At 44.8% G+C, this 23,802-nt stretch overlaps 1 protein-coding gene across 1 annotated transcript in view; it reads right to left on the bottom strand.

The window, feature by feature from the left end:
• Nucleotides 1-23,802, bottom strand: part of capn5a (calpain 5a) — a 150,212-nt gene that overhangs the window by 30,345 nt on the left and 96,065 nt on the right. Inside the window, exons 5-7 of the mRNA XM_059963728.1 lie at nucleotides 16,208-16,400; nucleotides 8,871-9,064; nucleotides 2,004-2,081 (exon numbers count right to left, since the gene is read on the bottom strand). Of these exons, the coding sequence (XP_059819711.1) occupies nucleotides 2,004-2,081; nucleotides 8,871-9,064; nucleotides 16,208-16,400 (465 nt within the window). The remainder of the gene's footprint in view (nucleotides 1-2,003; nucleotides 2,082-8,870; nucleotides 9,065-16,207; nucleotides 16,401-23,802) is intronic.

The raw sequence follows: 23,802 nt of genomic DNA, 5'->3' as shown, positions 1-23,802 counted from the left end.
ATATATAGAGGTCCCCTCTCATTCTTCTGAAATTCAATGAGTATAGTCAAACTCGTGTCATACTCTGGAATCAATCTGGTGAACCTGCTCTGCACCACCCCCAAAGCCAGTATATCCATACTTCAAACTCACTCCAAGGACTCCTATGTTTCCCACTGGTTGCAGTGATGGAAGTTTCAAGGCTCCATCTCTCTCATCCTCATCCTACTTTCTTTCTATCTCCCCCTCCCATTGAAAGTGGCATCACAGGTAGTAGACAGGGTCATGAAGGCTTTTGCATGATGGCCTTCATCACTCAGGGCATGGGCTACAGAATTTGGGGTATTACACGCAGTTGCTCAAGGCATTGGTGAGGCATTTGGAACATCATGTTCAGTTTTGGTTGCCCCGCTATAGATTCCATTGAGCTGGAAAGACTACAAATGATATTTAGAGTCATAGAGCACAGAAACAGGCCCGTGGGCCCATCTAGTCCATGCTGAACTGTTATTCTATCTAGTCCCATTGACCTGCACCTGGACCATACTCATCCATACCCCTCCCATCTATATACTTATCCAAACATCTCTTAAATGTTACAATCAAACACTGGTACTGACAATCTGTTCCACACTTAAACCACTTTCTGAGTAATGAAGCTCCCCTTCAGATTGCCCTTAAATACTTCACCTTTCACACTTAACCTATGACCTCTAGTTCTAGTCTCACCCAACCTCAGTGGAAAAAGCCTGCTTGCAGTTACCCTGTCTATACCCCTCACAATTTTGTGTACCTCTATCAAATATCCCTTCATATATCTGCACTCCAGGAAATAAAGTCCTAGCCTATTCAATTCTAATCATGAGAATGCCGCTGGGAATGAAGGGACTCGGTTATGGAGAGAGGCTGAACAGGCTGGGGCCTTATTCACTGGAGCATAGGAGAACGAGAGTTGATATTATAGAGGTGTATAAAACCACGAGCAGGAGAATATTCGTTCATTACGTGCCATGTAGTATGATATAGGCTATCATGGTCTTTCCATGACTATGATCGTTCTTGGTAAATTTTTCTACAGAAGTGGTTTGCCATTGCCACCTTCTGGGCAGTGTCTTTACAAGACAGGTGACCCCAGCCATTATCAATTTTCTTCAGAGATTGTCTGCCTGGTGTCACCGGACACATAACTGGGATTTGTGACATGCATCAGCTGCTCATATGACCATCCACCACCTGCTCCCCTGGCTTCACATGACCCTGATCGAGGAGCTAAGCAGGTGCCACACCTTGCCCAAGGGTAACCTGCAGGCTAGAGGAGGATAGGAGCACCAAAGGAGTCCTTTGGTAGTGACATAACTCCACCCTGCCACCCAGGGTGAATGTACACCGTCTTTTTCCCAGTGTTGGGGAATCAAGCCCTGCAGGGCAAGGTGGAAGGAGAGAGATTTATAGGAATCTGAAGGCAACTTTCGCCACACAGATGGTGGTTAGTAGATGGAATGAGCTACACACACAAAATGCAGGCCAGGCAGCATCTATAGAAAAGTGGTAAATGTTTCAGGCCTTCATAACTGATGAAAGGACTTGGCTCGAAACATCGACTACTACTTCCACAGATGCTGCCTGATCTGCTGAGTTCCTCCAGTATTCTGTGTGTGATGCCTGGATTTCCAGCATCTGCAGATTTTCTCTTGTTTGAGGTGGAATGAGCTGCTGGGCAAATGTTTGAAGCAGCTGTATTAAGAACCTTTGTAAGGTATGTGGACAGGTACATGCATTATGAAGGTTTACAAGGGTATGAACCAGAAGTGTCATAATGGGACTAGCTGAGATGGGCAATATGGACCAGATGGAGTAAAGGACCTGATTCCAATATAGATACAATAGGCAGTAGGCCACAGCTGTAACTACATACACCTTCAGAAGCAGCAGCTAGCGATTACCCCTGGCCTGCAGTAATGCTCCTCAGCACTTGGCCCACTGTGGATGTAGAAGGACAACAAATCACACCTTGAGGGACTCACCAGAACTCGCCATCATCTCGCACGGTTACCCCCATGGACTCCCGCTCTCCCTTGCTGACCTGCTTCCATTCTTGAGAGCTGCAAAGACAAAGTCAAGCCGGTGTCACTCACCTTTTACATATCGCATGGTGCTTTACAGTTCAATAACCCTGAAGGACTAGAAAATATTAGCAAGGATGTAATGCTGAGGCTTCATAAAGCATTGGTCAGACTGCACTTGGAATATTGTGAGCAGTTCTGGGCCCCTTATCCAAGAGAGGATGTGCTAGCTTTGGAAAAGGTCCAGAGGAGGTTCACGAGAATAATCCCAGGAATGAAAGTTAGTTCTGGGCCCATACTCACTGGAGTTTAAAGGAATGAGGGGGGAATCTATTACAACCTATTGAATATTGAAAGGTCTGAATAAAGTGACTCTAACAATGGGGGAGTCAAGAACCAGACGACACAGCCTCAGGATTGAGGGATGCCCAATCAGAATAGAGATGAGGAAAAATTTCTTTTTCCAGAGGATGGTGAGTCTATGAAGTTCATTGCCATTGCTGTGGAGGCCAAGACGTTGTGTGTGTTTAAGGTGGAGTTTAATAGGCTCTCGATTAGTAAGGCCGTCAAAGGGTATGGAGAGAACCAGGAGAATGGGGTTGAAAAAGATAATAAATTAGCTATGATGGAATGCAGAGCAGATTTGATGGGCCGAACTGCCTAATTCTGCTCCTGTGTCTTATGGTCATATGGTCTAAGGATACTGTTTATCAATTACAGCTCAGCATACAACAACATCACCGTCTTGTGGAGGTTACAGCAAAACATAGGTTAATATCCAGTCAAGGATAATCTCCAGACACCGGCAGACAGAGAGCATGCAGTCGGCCCAGGCAAGTCTACAGTGTCCAGGCTAGGATAGTCTACCAACAGTGTGAGCACCCTACAGAGAGTGTGTACCCTACAGAGAGTGTGCCGTCCACGGAGGGAGCACAGTCAGCCCTCGCAAGTCTACAGTGTCCAAGTTAAGGACAGTCTGCAGAGAATGTGCAGTCAGCCCAGGCAAGAGAGGTTTGGAAGAGCATAGCTTCCCTTTGCACAAAGGGGACCAGAGCCATTTGGCGTATGGGGACCAGATAAGGAAGCAAATCAAGGATTCAAGGGTGACATTTATTATTGGTCAGTTACTTCACCATTTCTGAAGTATTTTTAGCCTTTAACATGTAGATTCTATTGCCCATTAACACCTGTATTACCATATTGCGATTGATGATTGATAATGCAAATAAGGAATTTAAACGTATTCCTTATCCGCAGATTCCGCGTGCGCGAATTCAACCAACCATGAATCGCGAAAACCCGGAAATGCTCTTCCAGCACTTGTTCGAGCATGTACAGACTTTTTTTTCTTGTCATTATTCCCTAAACAATGCAGTATAACAACTATTTTACATAGCAGTTACATTGCATTAGGTATTATAAGTAATCTAGAGATGATTTAAATTATACGGGAGAATGTGCATAGGTTATCGTGGATCAGGATCGAAACAAATCGGAAGTTCTCTTACTAAGTAAGTCAGAACAGGTACATCCAGTATTATTTAGCGTCAGTTAGTCAAATGTTTGTTTTAGTATATAGTATATATTTTACCTTTCTATGCCTATAAAACACTTAAGAATGTATGTTTCAGCACCGGGCTCGGGAACGGAAGTTCCCTAGTTCGATCGAGTGACAAACTGCTCCCGAGTGCATTCTCCACTGTGCTGGGTTGATGTGAAGGATCAAAAAACCAAAACCCAATAATTAAACCACTGCGTTGCTTAGTAATAATTGTAGCTTTCATCAGAGCAGAGCCTTTCTCACTTTATCCTTTAAAATTGTTCCGATCGTTGACTGACGTAGCCTAACGCTTTTCCAATGACCGATGGCGTTTCACCTCTTTCCAATCGCTTTATTATTTCCACTTTATTTTCAATCGTGATCATGATTATTTTCGTGAACAGAAAGACTGCGGATTTAGAGTTCTACCGCCGGGTCCTAATGTCCACCGCACTGAGACAGGTTAAATAAGGTCTGGGGTTCTGCTGGGTCCTAAGATCCACCGCATTGAGACAGGTTGAATAAGGGGCTTGAGCATCTGCAAATTTTGGTATCCACGAGGGGTCCCGGAACCAATCCCTCGCGGATAAGCAGGGCCGACTGTACACAGTTTAGCAACTGGTCGATATCCGTAACTGCTAGTCAATTTTGTATAAGAATGGCATTTCTTTGTTCAAACTTCAGAATAGTATGGTGATAGGGGCCAAGCTGTTCTCTTTGTGCGCAAGTAACTAAAGTGTGATTGAGGATCAAGCGTGAGTTTTCAGAGTTCAGATAATCAGCAATGTCACCCTCATACTAGTCAACAAGCTTCAAAGCCTGAGCCTCCATACCTCCTTCTGCATCTACATCCTCAATTTCCTCATCAGGAAAGCACAAACAGTGCAGACTGGGAAAAACTCCTCCTCACTGACAATCAATATAGGCATACCTCAAGGATGCATACTCAGATAATTGCTCTACACTCATGAGTGTGTGATTCAACACTGCTCATACGCCATCTATAAATTTGCCAATGACACCCCCGTTGTTGACAGAGTCTCAGGTGCCAAGAGGAGGCGAACAAGATTGAGGTAGAATGGCTGATTGAATCAACCTTGCTCTCAACATCCGCAAGACCAAGGAACTGATTGTGGACTTTAGGAAGGGGGAATCGGGAGAACATGCATCAGTCCTCTTTAAGGGGGTCAGCGGTGGAAAGGGTGAGTAGCATCAAATTCCTGGGCATCAACATCTCATTGGATCAGTATTGAGCCCAACATAATGATGCAATCACAGAGTTTGAGGAGATTTGGCACGTCACCAAAGACTCTTACAAATTTTTATAGACATTCTGACTGGCTGCAACACAGCCTGGTATGTAGGCTCCGATGTACAGGATCACAAGATGTTGCTGTGGGTTGTAACTCAGGCTGTTTTATCAAGGCAACTACACACCCCTCTATCAAGACATCTTCAAGACATAATGCCTCAAGAAAGTGGTATCCATGACGAATGACCCCCACCATCCAGGACATGCCCTCTTCTCACTGCTCTGACTGGAAGGAGTTTCAGGAGCCTGAAGACCACACTCAACGAATCAGGAACAATTTCTTCCAATCCATCATCAGATTACTGAATTGTCCACAAACTCATGAACATTACCTCACTATTCTTTTTCATACTTTTTATCTATTTTTGTTATTTACTGTTGCAGCTATATAGGACCCTGGTCAGAGCCCACTTGGAGTACTATGCTCAGTTCTGGTCACTTCACTACAGGAATGATGTGGAAACTATAGAAAGGATGCAGAGGAGATTTACAAGGATGTTGTCTGGATTGGGGAGCATGCCTTACGAGGGTAGGTTGAGTGAACTTGGCCTTTTCTGCTTGGAGCGACGGAGGATGAGAGGTGACCTGATAGAGGTGTATAAGATGATGAGAGGCATTGATCGTGTGGATAGTCAGAGCCTTTTTCCCAGGGTGAAATGGTTGCCACAAGAGGACACAGGTTTAAGGTGCTGGGGAGTAGGTACAGAGGAGATGTCAGGGGTAAGATTTTTACGCAGTGAGTGGTGAGTGCGTGAAATGGGCTGCCGGCAATGGTGGTGGAGGCGCATATGATAGGCTCTTTTAAGAGACTTCAAACAGAGGGCTATGGGTAAACCTAGCAATTTCTAAGGTAGGGACATGTTCGGCACAACTTTGTGGGCCAAAGGGCCTGTATTGTGCTGTAGGTTTTCTATGTTTCCATTGTAATTTTGTATCTTTGCACTATACATCGGGCCACACTCCCACCACTCAGCTCATGCTCTCTTTTCGCTGCTGCCATCAGGAAGGAGGTACTGGAGCCTCAGAGTTCACATCACCAGGTTCAGGAACAGTAACACACACAAAATGCTAGAGGAACCCAGCTAGTCTAGCAGCATCCATGGAAAAGAGTAAACTGTCAACGTTTCAGGCTGAGACCCTTCATCAAGGGGAGATCAGAGTAAGAATGTTGGGGGGGGATCTGGAGGGAGAGAAATAATCAAGTAGTACAAGGTTGCAGGAGATAGGTGAAACTGGGAGAGAGAAAGAGGGGGTGAAGTAAACAGCTGGAAAGTTGGTTGGTGAAAGACATAAAGGTCTGGAGAAGGGGCAATTCCACATTCCCAGAAAAGCTGAATAAAAAGGGGTTTTATTTGTATTATTTTTTAGGGTGGTGGGGTGGGGATACATCTCTACCAAAGGAGGTGTAAGGCACTCCTTCCCTCCACTAGTCTGCAGGTCACCCTTGGGCACCGTGTAGCACCTATTTAGTCTCACCACCACCTGATCAGTGTCATGTGATGTCATGGGAGGTGGTGGCAGGTGGTCGTATGAGCAGTTGCTGCTTATCACAAGTCCTAGTTGTGTGACCACTGATGCCAGGCAGACAATCTCTGAAGAGTATTGATAATGGCTGGGGTCAACCGTCTTGTAAAGACACTGCCCAGAAGAAGGCAATGGCAAACCACTTCTGTAGAAAAAATTCCCAAGAACAATCACAGTCATGGAACAACCATGATTATTCCTGTCATATGATACAGCACATAACGAATGAATTTGCACAGTCTTTTTGTCTGTCCTGTTAGGTATGGTCTTTCATCGATTCTATTAGGTTTCTTGGATGCCCGCAAGAAAATGAATTTTAGATTTGAATATGATGACATATATGTACTTTGATAATAAATTTTCTTTAAATTTTGAACCTTCATTTTTGCACTGATTATTTTTGTAATTCATAGTAATTTTATGTTTTTGCACTACACTACTGCTACAAAACAATAAATTTCAGCTGATGCGAGATAGTGATTGTAATCTTGATTCTAATGTAAAGAGCTTCGCAAAGGAACATAATTCACATAGCCAGCTGCTATGATATGGAACTCAATGACTGTCAGAGAGAAGGTTTGGCTTTCAGAAAGCTTTAGGAATACATACACAGGGAAAATATGAGCAAGCAAACACAGTGTCTGTTTGGGAGAGTCTTGAAGGAGAGGATAAGAAGGATGAGAGGGGATCTGATTGAAACATATAAGATTATTAAGGGATTGGACACGCTGGAGGCAGGAACCATGTTCCCGCTGATGGGTGAGTCCAGAACTAGAGGCCACAGTTTAAGAATAAGGGGTAGGCCATTTAGAACTGAGATGCGGAAAAACTTTTTCACCCAGAGAGTGGTGGATATGTGGAATGCTCTGCCCCAGAAGGCAGTAGAGGCCAAGTCTCTGGATGCATTCAAGAGAGAGTTAGATAGAGCTCTCATAGATAGCGGGGTCAAGGGATATGGGGAGAGGGCAGGAACAGGGTACTGACTGTGTATGATCAGCCATGATCACAGTGAATGGCGGTGCTGGCTAGAAGGGCCGAATGGCCTACTCCTGCACCTACTGTCTATTGTTATACGTTCAAGGTAATTTAAAACTTGAAGTAGGTTGGTTTCTTCTTGCAGAGAGTGATAAATCTCTGGAAATCTTTATTTTAAAGGTTACAGAGATTAGATCATACAGTATATTCATAAAGGAGGTAAATCATTAACTCTACCCAGAAGGCGGCAATGATGCCTAAAATCCAGGGCAACACACACAAAACATTAGAGGAATTCAGCAGGTCAGCCAACAACTAAGGAGAGGAACTGATTGTCAAAGTTTCAGGCCAGGACTCTTCTTTAGGACTGGAAAGGAAGGGGGAAGACACCAAACTAAAAAGGTGGGGGGAGAGGAAGGAGGCTAGCTGGAGGGTGATAGGGAAGCAAGTGGGTGGGAAAGGTAAAGATCTGGAGAGGAAGGAATCTGATAGGAGAGCAGTGGACCACAGAAAGGAAAGGAAGAGGAAACCTGGGGGAGGTGATAGGCAGGTGGGAAGTGGTAAAAGGCCAGAGTGGGGAATCGAAGAAGAGGGGAGGGGGAGGGAAACACTTCTTAAACCGGAAGGAGAAATTAATATTCATGCCATCAGGTTGGAAGCTACCCAGACGGAACATAAGGTGTTGCTCCTCCACCCTGAGCATGTGAGGAGGCCATGAGATGACATGTCAGAGCGGGAATGGGAATGGGAATTGAAATGTTTGCCTAGGTGGGTGGAGTGGAGGTGCTTGACAAAGTGGTCCCCCAATCTACAACGGGTCTCACCAACGTAGAGGAGGTCACATCGGGAGCGCCAGACACAATAGACGACCCCAAAGGATTCACAGGTGAAGTGTTGCCTCACCTGAGGCCCTGAAAGGAGTTGAGGGAGGAGCTGAATGGGCAGCTGTAGCAATTAAGCTGCTTGCAGGAATAACTGCAGTGAGGGAAGTAAATAAGTACTCAAAAAGTCAAGCGATACTTTTAACTTCTGCTAATCTTGATGCAGGGTTTCAACGTAACATGTCAACAATCCCCTTCCTCTCACAGATGCTGCCTGACTCTGTGTTTCTTCAAAAGATGTTTTTTCATTGCTTCTACTTCCAGCATCTGCACTCTCCTGTGTCTCCTGAGAGTTACGAGTAGCTGGCTCAGAACAGCTGGTCTTGGACTAATTCACTCATGCTGGTCTCACCTATCATTTGCCCCCACCACTCCCTCTCCCCTACCTCCCTCACCACCTTAATCTGGCCTCTGTTCCCTTCCTTTCCAGTCCTGCTGAAGGGTCTCGACTAGAAACGTCAATTGTTTATACCACTCCATAGATGCTGCCTGACCTGTTGAGTTCCTCCAGCATTTGGTGTCAATTGCTCAAGTTTTCAGCATTTGCAGGAACCCTTGTGCCTATAATCCAGGCTTTTAAGGGTCTTCAAACTTACCTATCACTCCAGGCTCCATTCCATTCCTTCTGTCCCCAGGGGTTCCTCATCCTGATCATGAAGAGTTTGTCCGCCTTGAAGTACGCTAGGAGACCGTGGCCGAGTCGGACTTTCCGGACATCAGTCACTGCGTAAGCATGGCCCTTCACCAAGCCGCTGTTCAACCGCTCTTCCATCTCAGCAGGTGTCGTGGCCTACAGAAATACAACGTTTTCGGTAAATCCTGATGAAGAGTTTCAGCCCCTAACTTCGACTCCTTATTCCTTTCCCTAGAGATGCTGCCTGACCTGATGAGTTCCTCCAGCACTTTGTGTCTTCTACGTAGTACAGCAGCCTGCATAACCAAGATCCCACCCACCCCCGACTTTCCCCCTTCTCCGCTCTCCCGTCAGGCAGAAGATACAAAAGCATGAAGCCCATACCACCAGGCCCAAGGACAGCTTCTACCCACTTTTACCAGACTCTTGAACGGACACCTTGATCAGTAAGATGGACTAGGCCTCACAATCTAACTCCATTACGATCTTGCACTTTATTGTCTACACTTTCTCTGTACCTTTCACCCTTTATTCTGAACCCTTGTGCCTATAATCCAGGCTTTTAAGGGTCTTCAAACTTACCTATCACTCCAGGCTCCATTCCATTCCTTCTGTCCCCAGGGGTTCCTCATCCTGATCATGAAGAGTTTGTCTCCCGTCAGGCAGAAGATACAAAAGCATGAAGCCCATACCACCAGGCCCAAGGACAGCTTCTACCCACTTTTACCAGACTCTTGAACGGACACCTTGATCAGTAAGATGGACACTAGGCCTCACAATCTAACTCCATTACGATCTTGCACTTTATTGTCTACACTTTCTCTGTACCTTTCACCCTTTATTCTGAATTGTTATTATTTTGCCTTGTCCTACCTCAATGCACTGTGTAATGATCCGATCTGTATGAACATAATGCAAGACAGCTTTATCACTGTAATTTGGCACAAGTGACAATAATAAACCCATATTAAAACCTCTACCAATTCTAATTTTCACACTGTGGTATCTTCATGGTATAGGTCCTTACCCTCTCTGTCAATGGGTGCAGTGATGCCAGGAACTTGGCATAGCACCATCAAGGAATTACCCATAGCTCAGTTTGGAGGGGGTGTCAGAGGGTGAGCTAGAGGGGGTGGTCTCTAGGCTTAGAACTGGAGGGCTCAGGGTTACAAACTGACCAGCATGGCAAGTTACAGTCATAAACCCATAAGATACAGGAGCAGAATTCGGTATTTGGCCCATTGAGTCTGCTCCGCCATTTCATCATGGCTGATCCATCTTCCCTCTCTGCCCCAACCTCCTGCCTTCTCCTCATATCCATTCATGCCCTGACCAATCAAGGATCTATGAACCTCTGCCTTAAATCTACCCAATGACTTGGTCTCCACAGCCACCTGTGGCAACGAATTCCCCTCAGATTCACTATCCTCTGGCTAAAGAAATCCCTCCTAAAAAGAAGGGATTCTAAATGGGACTTCCTCTCTCTGAGGCTCTGTCCTCTGGTCTTTGACTCCCCTCCATAGGAAACAACCTCTCTACATCTACCCTATTGAGGCCTTTCAACATTCAATAGGTTTCCATGAGTTCACCCTTCATTCTTCTGAATTCCAGTGAGCAGAGGCCCTCAAATACTCCTCAAATGATGAGCCTTTCAATCCCAGAATCATTTTTGTGAATCTCTTTTGAACCCTCTCCAATGTCAACTCATCCTTGGATAGAGATATGGAGATATACAGCATGGAACCAGGTCACTTGCCCAATTGGTCTACACTGGCCAAAATGCCTACCTAAACCAGCTCCATTTACCAGTGTTTAGCCCCCTACTCTTTTAACCCTTCCCATGTTCCTGTCAAATGCATGTAAAATGCTGGAGAAACTCAGCAAGTCAAGCAGCATCTATGGAGAGGAAAAAGTGGTCAACATTTCAGAATCAGATTTAATATCACTGGCATATGTTGTGAAATTTGTTAACTTTATGGCAGCAGTACAATGCAATACATGATAAATAAATATAGAGAAAAAAACTGAGTTACATTAAGTAAATGTGTCTATTAAATAGTTAAGTTCAAATAAGCAGTGCAAAATGACAGAAATTAAAAAGTACTGAGGTAGCGTTCATAAGTTCAATGTCCACCCAATACCAACAAGGCAGTGTTCAATATTCAGGCTGAGACTTCTCATCAAGACCAAGACGTCGACAGTTTACCTTCCTCCATAGATGCTGCCTGACCTGCTGAACATTTCTTGCGTGTTGCTCTAGATTTTCCTGCATCTGCAGAATCTTATATGTTAACCATGAATCTGTCCAACTGCTTTTTTAAAAGTAACTATTGTTCCTGTCTCAACCATTTTTTCTGGTATCACGTTCTACATACATACCACCTCCATATATAAAAAATGTTGACCTCACATTCCTATCTTCTCTGCATCTCAGTACATGTGACAATAATTATAAACCAATTCTAATTCTAAACTGCTGCATTCATTGGGGTGCAGGAACTCAAGAAGAACAGATGAAAGTAGCAAGTTTGGCCTCTCAAACCTGCTCCACTATTAAATAGAGTCATCGAGTCACAGAAAAGTACAGCACAGAAATGGGCCCTTTGGCCCATCTAGTCCATGCCGAACTGCCTAGTCCCATCAACCTACACACAGACCATAGCCATCCATACCTCTACCATTCACATACCTATCCAAAATTGTTTTGAAGGTTTAAAATCAAGCTTGCATGTACCACTTCTGCTGGCAGCTCATTCCACATTCTTTGAGCAAAGAGGTTTCCTCTTACCCTTTCACCCTTAACCCATGACCTCTAGTTAGTCCCACCCAACCTCCATTGAATAAGCCTGCTTGCATTTACCCTCTCTATACCCCACATAATTTTGTATACCTCTATCAAATCGCCTCTCTGTCTGATATGATGTTGGCCTCAACTCCTCTTCAGAGCCACTTCCTCATCACTCCTCAGAGGACTTTATTTTTTGGAGGATTTTGTCACAAAAGGCAAAGAAGGAATGTTGAAAATATTCCCTGAGGAAATATTTAAATAGAGAATGGTTCCATATAAGACTATAAGATATAGAAGCAGAAGTAGGCCCAATCCTTTCAATCAGTGCAGGTCACCCTGCTCTTTCCCTGTACCGAGAGGGGTGGGGTCCGGGGTCGATGTTTGTGTTGCTGTTCTTTTTTTGTGTGTTTGGGGGAGGGGGGTAGGTTTGCTGTTTCTCTTTGAACTGACTTCCATGGTTTTCACTGTTTCGTGGCTATCTGGAGAAGACAGATCTCAGAGTTGTATACTGCATAAAAAACTTTGATAATAACATAAACCTACAAACCTTTGGACCTTTTTTTGATTAAAGAGGATCTTTCTGGTTAGCAGCTGGTGACTAGCAGTGTTCCACAGAGGTCCATGTTGGGTCCTCTACTTTTCAAGTTGTACATTAATGTACACCAACTATATTACATGAGGTTTATTGTATTACTTTCTAATGTCATAGAGTCAAAGAACTGCTCAGAAAGAAATAATTTGGTCCATCTAATCTGGCCTAACCATTATTTTCCTAGTCCCTTTGACTCGCACCTGGATCGTACCCCAGACATTCATGTACCTATCCAACCTTCTCTTAAATGTTTAAATTTAACCCGTATTCACCACTTACAGTTGCAAGAAAATGTTGGTGCACCTGTCACAATTGCCTGTTTTTCCTGCATTAATTACTCATAAAATGTAGTCTGATCTTCATCTAAGTCAGAATAACAGACATACTCAATCTGCCTAAATTAATAACACACAAACAATTATACTTCTTCTCATCATTACTGAGTACACAATTTAAACAATCACAGTCTAGGTTCAAAAAAAGTATGTGAACCTTCTACAAAAGCTATTTGGAGTCAGATGTTCCAATCAATTAGATGAGACTGGAGGTGTGGGTTTTTGAGGTACCATGCCCTTTAAAAAAGACACACAAAATCAGGTTACTGACAGAGCCTGCACTTCTCAAGAAGGATCAGTTTATGTGCACCATGCCTCGATCAAGACAACTTTCAGAGGATCTTAGAAGAGGAATTGTAGAGATGCATGAAGCTGGAAATGGCTACAAAAGCATTTCCAAAGACACGAGTGCTCATCAGTCCACAGTAAGAGAAATTGTCTACAAACTGAGGAAACTCAATACTGTTTTTACTCTCCCTAGGAGTGGACATTCTGCAAAGATCACACCAGAAGCACAATGACCAATGCTGAAGGAGGTGAAAAATAACCCAAGGGTAACAGCAAAAGACCTGCAGAAATCTCTAGAACTTGCTAAAGTCTCTGTTCATGTGTCCGCTGTAAGAAAATCCCTGAACAAAAATGGTGCTCGTGGAAGGACACCATGGAGGAAAACACTGCTCTTCAAAAAACATTGCAGCATGTTTCCATTTGCAAAGACCACCTGGATGTTCTACAACACTTCAGGGACAATATTCCGTGGACAGATGGGACAAAAGTTGAACTTTTTGGCAGAAATGTACATTGCTATGTTTGGAGGGAAAAGGCCACTGCACACCAACAGCAAAACCTCACCCCAACTGTGAAACATGGTGGAAGGAGCATCATGGCTTGGGGTGCCTGCCATTGTTGGGAGAGTAATGTGGGCTGCCTTAATGACTATCGTCCGGTAGTACTCACATCAACAGCAATGAAATGCTTTGAGGGGTTGGTTATGACGAGACTGAACCCCTGCCTCAGCAAGGACCTGGACCCATTGCAATTTGTCTACCACCACAACGGGTCAACGGCAGACGCAATCTCAATGGCTCTTCACATGGCTTTAGACCACCTGGACAACACAACAACTACGTCAGGATACTGCTTATCGACTATAGCTCAACATTTAATACCATCATTCCCACAATCCTAATTGAGAAATTGCAGAACCTGGGCCTCTATACCTCCCTTTGCAATTGGATCCTCGTCTTCCTAACCAGAAGGCCACAGTCTGTGTGGATTGGTGATAACATATCCTCCTCGCTGACAATCAACATTGGTGCACCTCAGGGGTGTGTGCTTAGCCCAATGCTCTACTCTGTGTGTACACATGACAGCGTGGCTAGGCATAGCTCAAATACCATCTACAAATTTGCTGATGATACAACCATTGTTAGTAGAATCTCAGGTGGTGATGACAGGGCATACAGGAGTGAAATATGCCAACTAGTGGAATGGTGCCACAGCAACAACATGGGACTCGATGTCAGTAAGAAGAAAGAGCTGATTGTGGACTTCAGGAAGGGTAAGACGAAGAAACACATACCAATCCTCATAGAGGGATCAGAAGTGGAGAGAGTGAGCAGCTTCAAGTTGCTGGGTGTCAAGATCTCTGAGGATCTAACCTGGTCCCAACATATTGATGTAGTCATAAAGAAGGCAAGACAGCGGCTATACTTTATTAGGCGTTTGAAGATATTTGGCATGTCAACAAATACACTCAAAAACTTCTATAGTTGTACCATGGAGAGCATTCTGACAGGCTGTATCACTGTCTGGTATGGAGGGGCTACTGCACAGGATCAAAAGAAGCTGCAGAAGGTTGTAAATCTAGTCAGCTCCATCTTGGGCACTAGCCTACAAAGTATCCTGGACATCTTTAGGGAGTGGTGTCTCGGAAAGGCAGAGTCCATTATTAAGGACCTCCAGCACCTGGGGCATGCACTTTTCTCACTGTTACCATCAGGTAGGAGATACAGAAGCCTGAAGGCACACACTCAGCGATTCAGGAACAGCTTCTTCCCCTCTGCCATCCGATTCCTAAATGGACATTGAAGCTTTGGACACTACCTCACTTTTTTTAATATACAGTATTTCTGTTTTTGCACATTTTTAATAATCAATTCAATATACGTAATTGATTTACTTGTTTATTTATTATGTTTTTTCTCTCTCTCTCTGCTAAATTATGTATTCAACTGAATTACTGCTGCTAAGTTAACAAATATCACGTCACATGCCGGTGATAATAAACCTGATAATAAATTCTGATTCTGAATTTAAAATTACATGAAGACATTCTGCAGGAGAAATAAGATTAATAGAAGTTGGATGATGCAACAATGATCTGAAACACCAGAGTAAATCAACAACAGAATGGCTTAAATTTTTTTTAAATTATACGTAAGATAATAAAACTTTGAAACAGCCAAGTTGGAGTCCAGAACTTAACCAACAACCGAGAGCTGTTCATGCAAGATATCCCAGAAATATTGATGAGCTGAACAGTTCAACAGTTTTGTATGGAGGAATGGTCTAAAAATTCCTCCAAGCCAATGTATAGGACTGATCAACAGTTAATGGAAACGTTTGGTTGAAGTTATTGCTGTACAAGGGCATCACACTAGTTAATGAAAGCAAAGTTTCACATACTTTTTCCAACAATTACACGTGATACTGAATCATTTTTCGCAGTAATTAAATAGACAAGTAAAATGCTTATTGTGTTATTTATTTAATTGGTTCTCTTTATCTAGTTTTAGGACTTGCATGAAGATCTGATCACATTTTAGGTCATATTCATGCAGAAATAGAGAAAATTCTAAAGGGTTCACAATCTTTCTAGCACCACTGGCAACTTGTTCCACCCTCTGAGTGAAGAAGTTTCCTCTCTCAAGTTCCCCTTAAATATTTTACCTTTCACCCTAAATCCTTGACCTCAACCTCAGTGGAAAAAGCATTACATTTACCCTACCTATACCTCTCATAGTGGAGATATGTCTCCCAAAGGAGTTATAAGGCACCCCTTCCCTCAGCTAGCCTGCAGGTCACCCTTGGGCAAGGTGTAGCACCTGCTTGGCCCCCCCAAACAAGGTCACGTGAACCCTTGGAAGCAGCTGGTGGATGGTCATCTTAGCAGCTGGCGCACACCACAAGTTCCTGGTTACGCGACCACTGACACCAGGCAGACAATCTCTGAAGAGTATTGATAATAGCTGGGGTCACCCATCTTGAAATGACACTACCTAGAAGAAGGCAATTGCAAACTACACCTGTGGAGAAATTTGCCTGGAAAAATCATGGTCATGGAAAGACCATGAATGCCCACATCAGACAACATGGGACATAATAAACAAACAATACCCCCTCATAATTTTGTAAACTTCTATTAAATTTCCCCTCATTCTCCTACACTCCATTAAATGGTCTGTCTCGATGGCAGGCAAACAAAAGCTTTTCATTTAGTATATGCAGCAATAATAAATAAATTCCAACAATAAACCAATTCCAATGCTAATCGAGGGACAAGGAATAGGCTTGGTAGTCACCCTGATCGAGCAGCTGATGAGACCCTCCCGGCTGTGGACTTTCAGAAGTTTCTCAAACAGCTGGAGCCTCTGCTCCTCCACAGTGGCAAAGTTCCCCTGGAACAGGTCGATGGGCTCTGACACGCCACCGGTGAAATCCACCAATGCGTCCGCTGTGTTCCCTCCGTCCAGAGACTCGTAACAACCCGCCAGCCTGGAAAGAGAACGGCCACAGGAACTCATCAACAACCATCGGATTTATATCGAGCCAACAAACCTTTGGCTGCACAGAGGCGTATTGGTCACATTCATGCAGAAATAGAGAAAATTCTAAAGGGTTCACGAACTTTCTAGCACCACTGGCAACTTGTTCCACCCTCTGAGTGAAGAAGTTTCCCCCTCAAGTTCCCCTTAAATATTTTACCTTTCACCCTAAATCTATGAACTCAACCTCAGTGGAAAAAGCATTACATTTACCTGACCTATACCTCTCATGGTGGAGATGCGTCTCTCCCAAAGGAGGTGTAAGGCACCCATTCCCTCCGCTAGCTTGCGGGTCACCCTTGGGCAAGGTGTAGCACCTGCTAAGCCCCCCAATGAGAGTCACGTGAAGCCTTGGAAGCAGCTGGTGGATGGTCGTATGTGCAGCTGGTGCATATCACAAGTCCTGGTTATGCGACCACTGACACCAGGCAGACAATCTCTGAAGAGTACTGCAGCATCTGCAACCCAGGTTCAATTCCCGTCGCTGTGTGTAAGGAATTCGTATGCTCTCCCTGTGAGTGCAAGGGTTTCCTCCCTCATCCCAAAGATGTTCAGGTTAGTAGGTTAATTGGGCTGTGTGGGCTCATTGGGCCAGAACAGCCTGTTACCATGCTGTATGTCTAAATCAGAGGCTCTCAACCTTGGACCAACACCATTAAGCATGGATCTGCGGACCCCAGATTGGGAACCCATGTTCTGTTCTATGTGAATATGTTCCATGCACCCTGCTGTAGTGTCCTCTGTACTATAATATAATTCAATGTACCAGGGAATGGAGATATGGATCATGTTGAGCAGGCAGATGGGATTAAGTAGCTTCATTTGGCCTGGGCCAGCCTGGGCCAGCCTAGGCCAAAGGGCCTGTACTGAGTTACTCTGGAAGCCAAGCCTTCTATCACATCCTCTCAGAGGCTGCAACACTTGTTACATGATATACCTTCCACAGAGAGGTTCTGGCAGCAGGAGCTGCTTCTCCACGGACAGAGAACTCCAACACCTGTTGCCAGCAAGGCCCAGAGCTGATTTTTTTTAAAACGACGGAGCAGTTAGCACGATGCTGCTGCAGTTCGGTGCATCACAGTACAGAGTTCAATCCCGGCATCCTCTGTATGTGTGGGTTTTCACAGGGCAGTCCAGTCTCCTCCCAAAGTTTAAAGCCATACCAACTGTCCTGTGATCAGGTTAGAGTTTAATCTGGTTGTGGGGCACGGCACAAAGAAGGGCCTATTTCACACTTTATCTCTAAACAAATAAATAAACTTTATACATCATAAAGAGTACTTACAAGAATAAACCATTCAATGCCTTTCCATTCTTACGTTCATAAACATGTTTAGTGTTAAGTTAAAGCAAAAACTTCACGTTATCTTAAAAGTTTCTTTATCCAGGCAGTTAATCTGATCAACCAGTCTGGATAGTCCCTACACCTTTCACCTCAGTCACTTATCTGTAAACACTTCAAACCACTTTTTGTAATGCTGTTTACATTGTAAATACATGCTGGTATTGATGTATTTATGCAATTTAATTATTTTATTCCATATCCAATTGCTTAAGGTTGTTACAGCTTGCGGGGGGTGGGGTGAGGTAGGGAGATAGTGGGGATAAGCTCCCGCTACCTATTAAGTGCTGCCAATGGCCTGTGTCTCAAGTAGCCTCTGACAACAGAGTCCACATCCTGGCCTTCACGTGTGGCTTGGTTAATAAGCCCAGCAGAACAGTTTCTACTGACAGGAAAAGGGGCAAAGGCAGGTTACTGGTGCCTTAAAACCAGTCACTTTGGGCGGGGCTCATCTCCTGTGGTTGGCAGTTCATGTTGGAGAAGGAAATCTCCGGTCTCAGACCACCTCTGCCTTGCAGTTATGTCCATTCGTGGGGAAGGCCTTGGGAGTGAACCCCAAGGGAAAAGTCTGGAGCTGGAATCCCTGCGGTAAACGCTGACTGGCAACTCCTGCAATGCTGCTGGTACTAAACTGCATCAGTCTCTGCCACTCCTTTGGGTTCATCAGCTGCGTGGAGTAGAGGAGCTCACTAAATGGTAATAGCTTCCTCTCCAAATTGTACTGTCCTGCCTTGCGTATCTAGGCAGCTAGGATGCAACATTCATGGTCAACCCAGACCAACAGAGGCCTCAGATTCCGTTTCCATACTTTACCCTCCAACCTTATGTTTTATATAACTCGTTTTAATTGTCGAATGTTGATTTTTTTGCTGCATGTTACGCCAAAACACCACAGCAAATCCCTGATGTGTATGGCAAATAAAGTTGATGCTTGATCACATTGCTTAAAGCCAACAACATCTTTGCCCCTCATCTGGCCCCCTGGCATGGTACACAAGGGCAGCACGGAAGCATCACAGTCAGCGTAATGCCGTTACAGTGCCATTGACCAGGGTTGAATTCCTGCCACCGACTGTAAGGAGTTTGTACGCTCTCACCATTAACATGTGGGTTTTCTCCGGGTGCTCTAGTTTCCTCTCACATTCCAAAAGGTGTATGGGTTAGGAGATTAAATATTCACACGGGTGTAATTGGGCAGCACGCTCTCGTTGGGCCAGGAGGGTCTGTTACCGTGCTGTACCTCTAAATAAAATAATCCATGAAGTGATAGATACCTGGAGAGGTAAACTGCTGCAACAAGAGCGAGGCTTTCTCACCCAACCCACCTCCACCCTGTCCAATCGCAGAGGTCCCACAGCTTTAACAACGCAGCAGTGTGAACGAAAACAATACAAGCCGCACTCTTTAAGCGCCAAGCCAACTTCTTACATTACACACAAATACTGGCTCCCCGCCAATGTCTCTCGTGCTGTTCCAGAGCAAAATTCCGATCTCGATGACAATGGGGGGCAGGAGTTCTGACCATTAGGCCCACTGCATCCAAAGTTCAAAGTGAATTTTATTATCAAAGTACATATACGTCACCAAGTACAACCCTGAGATTCATTTCCTTTCAGGAAACTCAGCAAATCTATAGAATGGTAACTACAACAGGATCAGTGAAAGATCAACCAGAATGCAGAGGACAGCAAACTGTGCAAATGCAAATATAAATAAATAGCAATAAATAATGAGAACATGAGATAAAGAGTCCTTGAAAGTGAGATCGTTGGTTGCAATGATGAGGCAAGTGAGTGCAGTTATCCCCTTTTATCCAAGCATCTGTGGGGTAGTAACCATTCTTGAACCATACCAACCAGTAGGGACTCAATCATAATAAATCACATCTTCCAGCGCAGCCTAGCGATTTCAGATTCATTTATTTATCGCATGGACATCGAAACATACAGTGAAATGTGTTGTTTGTGGTTAACAACCAACACAACTCAAGGATGGGTAACAGAGACAAAATGCCGGAGGAACTCTGCAGACCAGGCAGCACCTGAGGCCCTCCAACACGCTGGAGGAACTCAGCAGGGCGGGCAGCATCAGCCAGCGTTTCGGGCCGAGACCCTTCGTCAGGACTCTCAACCCGAAGCGCTCACTGCTCGTTTCCACGGATGCTGCCCGACCTGCTGAGTTCCTCCAGTGTGTTGCTCCGACCCCAGCATCTGCAGAGTATTTCTGTGGTTACCTGAAGCCCTCCATTGGTCGGGGTTGACCACGGTTGTTGCGGTCCCAGCTGCCTACATGATACACGAGTCCCGGTAGTACAAAATGGAGAGCAAGTTGTTGTCCATGCAGCAGGCTTCCCCTCGCCATGCAGCTGACGAATCCAAAGAACGGCAGAGACCGATACAATTTGGCATCAGTGGCATCACAGGAGTTGCCAGTCAGTGTTGAACTCAGCGTGGGACTGCCTTAGGGTCTCCAGCTCCGAATTTTTCCCTCGGGGTTCACTCCCGAAGCCTTTCCCATGACCCACAAGGCAGCAGAGGTCTGAGATCAGAGTTTTCCTTCTCCTGGGTGATCTGCCAACCACGGCCGATCAGCCCCACCTGCCCGAAGCAGCATTTATGGGAATGAATAAAGAGTCAGTGTTTTGGCCGAGGTCCTTCATCAGGACCCCTCAGAAGGATGGCTCGATAAGACGCATAAATAGAGCAGGCAGCCAGAGACTTCTTCCCCCACCCCCCCCCCCCCAAACCCCCAGCACAAAGAAGCATAATTTTAAGGTGATTGGTGGGAAGTATAGGTGTTAAGTTAAGTTATACGAGTTAAGTTCCTTACACAGAGTGGAGGGTATCTGGGGCCAGGGATGGATACACAGGCAGACACATTTGGGACATTTAAGGAACTCTTGGACAGGCACATGAATGTTAAAAAAGTGGAGGGTTATGTAGGAGGAGAAGGTCAGATTGATCTCAGAGTAGGTTGAAAGGTTGGCACAGCATAGTAGGCCGAAGAGCCTATATTGTGCTGCCATGTTCTATATTCTGCCTCTCAAAGTCCAACATTATGTCCCCGTGAGAGGTGGAAGGCCAGCCAGCAGGGCTCCGGTGAAGCTGTACAGGTCAATCTCCTGTTCAATGGATACAATGGATTACAGAAGCATTGATGAACTCCAACGATACCATTGACCGAGGGAGGTCATCAATGGCTTATGCTCCACTGGGAACTAAGGCCCCAAGAAGAAGCAATTCTATGTTCTATGTGCTGGGGAAAACACTCATCTAGAAGCTACTTAAGTGCTGTCAGCCACTCTGTCTCCACCGTCCTCTCCAGCAGGGTATTCCCCTTCTCAGATTCCCTCTAAATCTCTTCCACCTTTCCCCTAATTCTACATCCTGTTGTTTTACCTCAAGCAGCAGTAGAAATCACACTTATTGAAAGCATTATATTTTTTAAATCTCAGTGAATCATTGAATTTTAACAGCACAGGAAGATGCCTTTCAGGGCATTGTTCCCTGCTGATTCTGGAAGAACCACTCCCTACTCCTTCCTATTAATATTTTTCCTGTTCAGTTTTTTTGCAACAATTGGAAACACTTTTCTTCTGGCAAATCCATATCAGACATGTGGAGGGTGTTTAAAGATCAATTGCACAGAGTACAGGAAAGGTTTGGCCTGTTAGAAGGGAAGATAGGGAGAGGCTTCAGTGTCCAGTGAGGTCTTGAATTTAGTCAAGAAGAAGGAGGAAAAGTATATAAAGCTTCAGAAGTTGGATCAAATGGAACACGGGGATTATAAAGAAGCCAGAGCGAACTCAATAAGATAATTAGGGTCGGCCTTGGATCACCTGGACAACACAAACACCTATGTTAGGATTATGTTCATCAACTATAACTCAGCATTTAACACCATCATTCCCACAATCCTGACTGAGAAGTTACAGAACCTGTAGCTCCCTCTGCAATTGGATCCTCAATTTTCTAACCGGAAGACCACAATCTGTGCGGAATGGTAATAATATCTCCTCCTCGCTGACAATCAACACTGGCGTACCTCAGGGGTGTGTGCTTAGCCCACTGCTCCACTCTCTGTATACACATGACTGTGTGGTTAGGCATAGCTCAAGTACTATCTATAAACTTGCTGATGATGCAACCATTGTTGGTAGAATCTCAGATGGTGACGAGGGGGTGTACAGGAGAGAGATATGCCAACTAGTGGAGTGATGACGCAGCAACAACCTGGCACTCAACGTCAGTAAGATGAAAGAGCTGATTGTGGACTTCTGGGAGGTTAAGATGAAGGAACACATACCAATCCTCATAGAGGGATCAGAAGAGGAGAACTAAGCAATTCAAGTACCTAGATGTCAAGATCTCTGAGGATCTAACCTGGTCCCAACACACTAACGCAGATATAAAAGCAAGAAAAGCAAGGTAGCATGCCTGAATGACTATCGACCTGTGGCTCTAACATGCATTGCTATGAAGTGCTTCGAGTGATTGGTTATGGCACACATCAACCATAACCTACCGGTCAACCTCGACGCTTTGCAATTCGCCTACCGGAGCAACAGGTCAACGGCAGATGCCATCTCTCTGGCACTACATTCTTCCTTAGAACACCTGGAGAATAAAGATGCCTATCTAAAGCTCCTTCTCATTGACTACAGCTCTGCCTTTAATACCATCATTCCAAATAAACTGATTCCTAAGCTCTGGGTCTTAGCACTCAGATCTGCAGCTGGATCTTCAACTTCCTCACAGACAGGACCCAGGCTGTAAAAATAGGGGACAAGCTCTGCTCTACACTCACTCTGAGCACCAATGCCCACAAGGCTGTGTACTCAGTCCCCCTGCTGTACTCACTGTACACCCATGATAGTGTAACCAAGTTTCCATTGAACTCAATACGTAAGATTGCTGATGACACCACAATTGTAGGCCGTATCTTGGGTAATGATGACTCTGAGTTGTTACGAATGTACCACAGCTCTGAGGGGCCGAAGGGTGCCCCCTACTTTGTGAGAATCGCAAGATCACTATTAAGTCAGTTCAGGAGACCCAGGAAATGAGAGAAAGACATGCAGAATCCACAGAGAATTGGAATGTGTCCTGGCCTCCGAAAGGCGGAGCAATTGATACCGGCTATTGTCTCTTGGAGCCGGACTTGTGTATTGAATCCGGTACAATGCATCGAAGCCCCCAGGCAATGAACCGAGGGGGGTTGGTGGAGGGATTGCATCATCCCAACCTGATTGACATCTGAGACCCTGCGAGTCAGGATAAAAGAGGGTCTGAGGAACAGCCCCTCAGATGCACCAGAAGAAACGCCAGCGATCATGTAATAGCAAAAGCCGGTGGGAAGGCCACGTGCATCCGTTTCCATTTGCCCCGGAATCGGTGTGCCTTGACCATGGAAGAACGGTTTTTAGCTAACAACGGGGAAATCAACTCCCAACGACTCTCGAAGGATTGACATCATAAAAGGAATGGGCAAGTTTTAACCCGTCTTTCTCTCAAACCAGAAAGCTGCAGCTTGAATGAACTAAAGTGACTTTTATATTTCCATCGGACAATACATTATCCCCTAGACAACGATAGAGCTATTTCTTATTGATTATTATTATACCCGTGCTTTTAGATTTAGTATTGACGACGTATATTATCTGTATGTTTGCATTGATATTATTCTTGTGTATTTTTATCAATAAATACTGTTAAAAATAGTACCATCAGACTTCAACGGACCTCTCTATCTTTGCTGGTAAGTGACCCAGTTACGGGGTTCGTAACAATTGGGGTTCTCGTCTCGGGATTTGACACCAAATTGGGAGGCCAGTGAATCGGGCTTGTAAGTCCAAACTTGGATCTGGTTATGTGGGTAGCCAGATGGGAAACCAGCAAAGATGGACGTGGGTGAATTTATAGAAAACCTGACTCTGGAGGTGCTAGAGGCGGCCACCAAATCGGACTTGATAAATCTGGCAAAAGGGCTAAACCTCGCAGAGGTGAGGTCG

This window comes from Hypanus sabinus, chromosome 3, assembly GCF_030144855.1.
Source record: "Hypanus sabinus isolate sHypSab1 chromosome 3, sHypSab1.hap1, whole genome shotgun sequence".
NCBI classification, from domain to species: Eukaryota; Metazoa; Chordata; class Chondrichthyes; order Myliobatiformes; family Dasyatidae; genus Hypanus; species Hypanus sabinus.
This window is presented reverse-complemented; position numbering and strand designations above follow the sequence as displayed.